Source organism: Pseudorasbora parva, chromosome 3 (assembly GCF_024679245.1).
Source record: "Pseudorasbora parva isolate DD20220531a chromosome 3, ASM2467924v1, whole genome shotgun sequence".
Taxonomy (NCBI): domain Eukaryota; kingdom Metazoa; phylum Chordata; class Actinopteri; order Cypriniformes; family Gobionidae; genus Pseudorasbora; species Pseudorasbora parva.
Genome location: NC_090174.1, coordinates 16,895,711 through 16,898,156, shown reverse-complemented (window position 1 = coordinate 16,898,156; position 2,446 = coordinate 16,895,711). Strand labels below are relative to the sequence as shown.

The window sequence follows — 2,446 nt, the reverse complement described above, 5'->3', positions numbered from 1 at the left end:
TGCTGCTGGATGGGATGGGATGCCACAATAGAGACCCTGGTAAGGCCTCTGCCGGTGGGACATCATCTGGGATGGTCTCCAGAGTGTTTGTGCATATTTCCACTGTCCACTGCATTGTCTACCAATGGGTTTGCAGGGCTAACACAATCGACGGCTGTCATGTCGCTGCAATATTTTCAGAAAGGGGGAAGAATACATTAATCACACCATAAACATTTCAACATGCTAAAAAGTTATATGCTGCATTTCATTTGTGTCTTGTGTATATAGCTTCACAATTCTCTTACTTGCCTCTTACAAATAGTCATGGTCAGCGGGTACCTCCTCCAGGGCAGACACCTCAGCAGACAGCTGGTCTCTCCAGGGAGCACCACTGACTGTCTCCAAATCCTGCTCCCCCTCATCCTCTGCCATATCCTCCTCGTGCTCATCCTCCGGGGCTATGATGTCACCAACCCCAAGACAGATGTTATGGAGGATGGCACAGGCTGTTATGACCTGAAATGGTAAAAAAGGGAACAAAAGTATAGCTTCACAAAAATAAATCCGTTTCTACTTTCACAGTATTTTGCAAATGTCTTTGCAATTGACTTACATGGGGTACAAAGGTGTGGTGCACTTCCAGCGCTTGCAGGAAGATAGCCCTGAACCTGGTCTTCATCATCCCAAAAGCACGCTCTATAATAGAGCGTGCCCTGGAATGATGGACATTAAAGCGCTGGGCTCCCACACCTTGTACTGGTCTCTTGTAGGGAGTGATGAGGGGGAGTGGGTGTTGGAGACATGGGTACCCTCCGTCTGCCAGGATGAAGTGCCCTGGAGGAGGATACACTGACCTCCTGTACAGTGGGCTGTGGCGGAGCACCCGTGCATCATGCACTGACCCCGGCCAGCCCACGTAGGTGTCAATGAAGTGGCCCTGATGGTCACAAACTGCCTGCAGGATTATAGATGGGAACAGTTTCCTGTTCCTGTAGCACTGACCATCAGGGCCGCTTGGAGGCTTGATACGGACATGGCAGCCGTCGATTGCTCCTGCAGCTTTCAGGAAAGCTCTGTGCCTTGCCAGCCCTGCAAACCCACGGCAAACTGCTTCCAGCTTCTCTGGGGTGTTGGGGAGGTGGATAACTTTGTGGCGAATGGCCACCACCTCATCAGCGACTCGGTGGACAATGCGGTGGACAGTGGAACGGGGCATGTCAAATGCTCTGGAGACCACCCTGTATGATGTGCCACACGCCAGCCAGAAAAGAAACACCAGGGTCTCAATTGTGACACCCCATCCGTGTTGTCTTTGACTTCTCAACAGACCCAGCAGCACTGTCAGGGCCTCCCTGCTCAGCCGAAAGTCAGGACGTGTGTCACCATCTCCAAAAAACCTTTCCAGGAGTGGGGCACTGAGGTTTATCCTGCAGTACAGGGGTCTGCTCTGATTTAGGGAAAGAAGGAAAAGAGAAATTATGTACAGCTATATGACAAAGTAGGCTAATTGGTGGAAGAAATATAAAGATACTTGAGTAAACTACATTTAGTAACTACTTATAGTACATAAGGGGAACAAGTAGTCATGTGTAAAATCTTACACTGTCAAAATGTATCATGTGTCTTGTAATTTTCACATAAAACAATGAAGGTGATAAAATTAAAAATAATGTGTATATTTTCTTAAGAAAATTTTCATAAAGCTTTATAGTGTAGAAATTACTGGTGCACTACGGTGGATGTTGCAATTAATGTTCTTCAATTTAAAGTAGCCTCCTTTATTTACTGTTGGCTATGTAGAACAATGCACCACATAGTAAAAGGGCACAATTTTGTACTGTTTTTTATTTCTTTGCTTTTTTTAATGTATTCTCACAATATAACCAAATTGTTGCTAAGTGCGTCCCATATTAAAGCCTGCATCCATGAAATGGAGCACTGTTCACCTGTGCAGTGGCAGGACTGATCAGCGGCAGATTAATTCATTCATTTATTCACTGTATTTTAAGCTTAACTGCCATGGTGAAGAGAATAAACTATATGAAATTGCACCATGAAAAGACATTAGTCAGCATTTCAACCATCAGGTTTTTTTTTTTTTTACATTAAGCATCTCTATCATTTATTAATATAGGCCTACATTTAAAGGTGTAAACCAGAAACTCAGCATGCACGCTGCCTCTTATTGGGAAGGGGCAAAGCATTTTAACTTACCTGGTGATGGTCTTGGCTAAGCCTGAAGTACATCACCCGGCGCCACCGGGGGTGACATATTTGCGCCATCTCCTCCATCAAAAGATACAATATATATATATAAAAAAAAACATTTCCATCTCCATACTTGCAATTTATTTCTTATATATATATATATATATATATATATATATATATATATATATATATATATATATATATATATATATATATAGATATATATATAGATATAAAAATAGCTGTAGGATAG

General features: G+C 43.1%; 1 protein-coding gene across 1 annotated transcript; it reads right to left on the bottom strand.

Annotated features, from left to right (window-relative positions):
• Nucleotides 1-294: 294 nt before the first annotated feature.
• LOC137072160 (uncharacterized) lies at nt 295-2,229 on the bottom strand. The gene is made up of 3 exons (XM_067440377.1): nt 2,197-2,229; nt 596-1,429; nt 295-498 (listed from the first exon to the last, which is right to left on the bottom strand). The coding sequence occupies exons 1-3, from the start codon at nt 2,227-2,229 to the stop codon at nt 295-297; spliced, it is 1,071 nt and encodes a 356-aa protein (XP_067296478.1).
• Nucleotides 2,230-2,446: the final 217 nt, after the last annotated feature.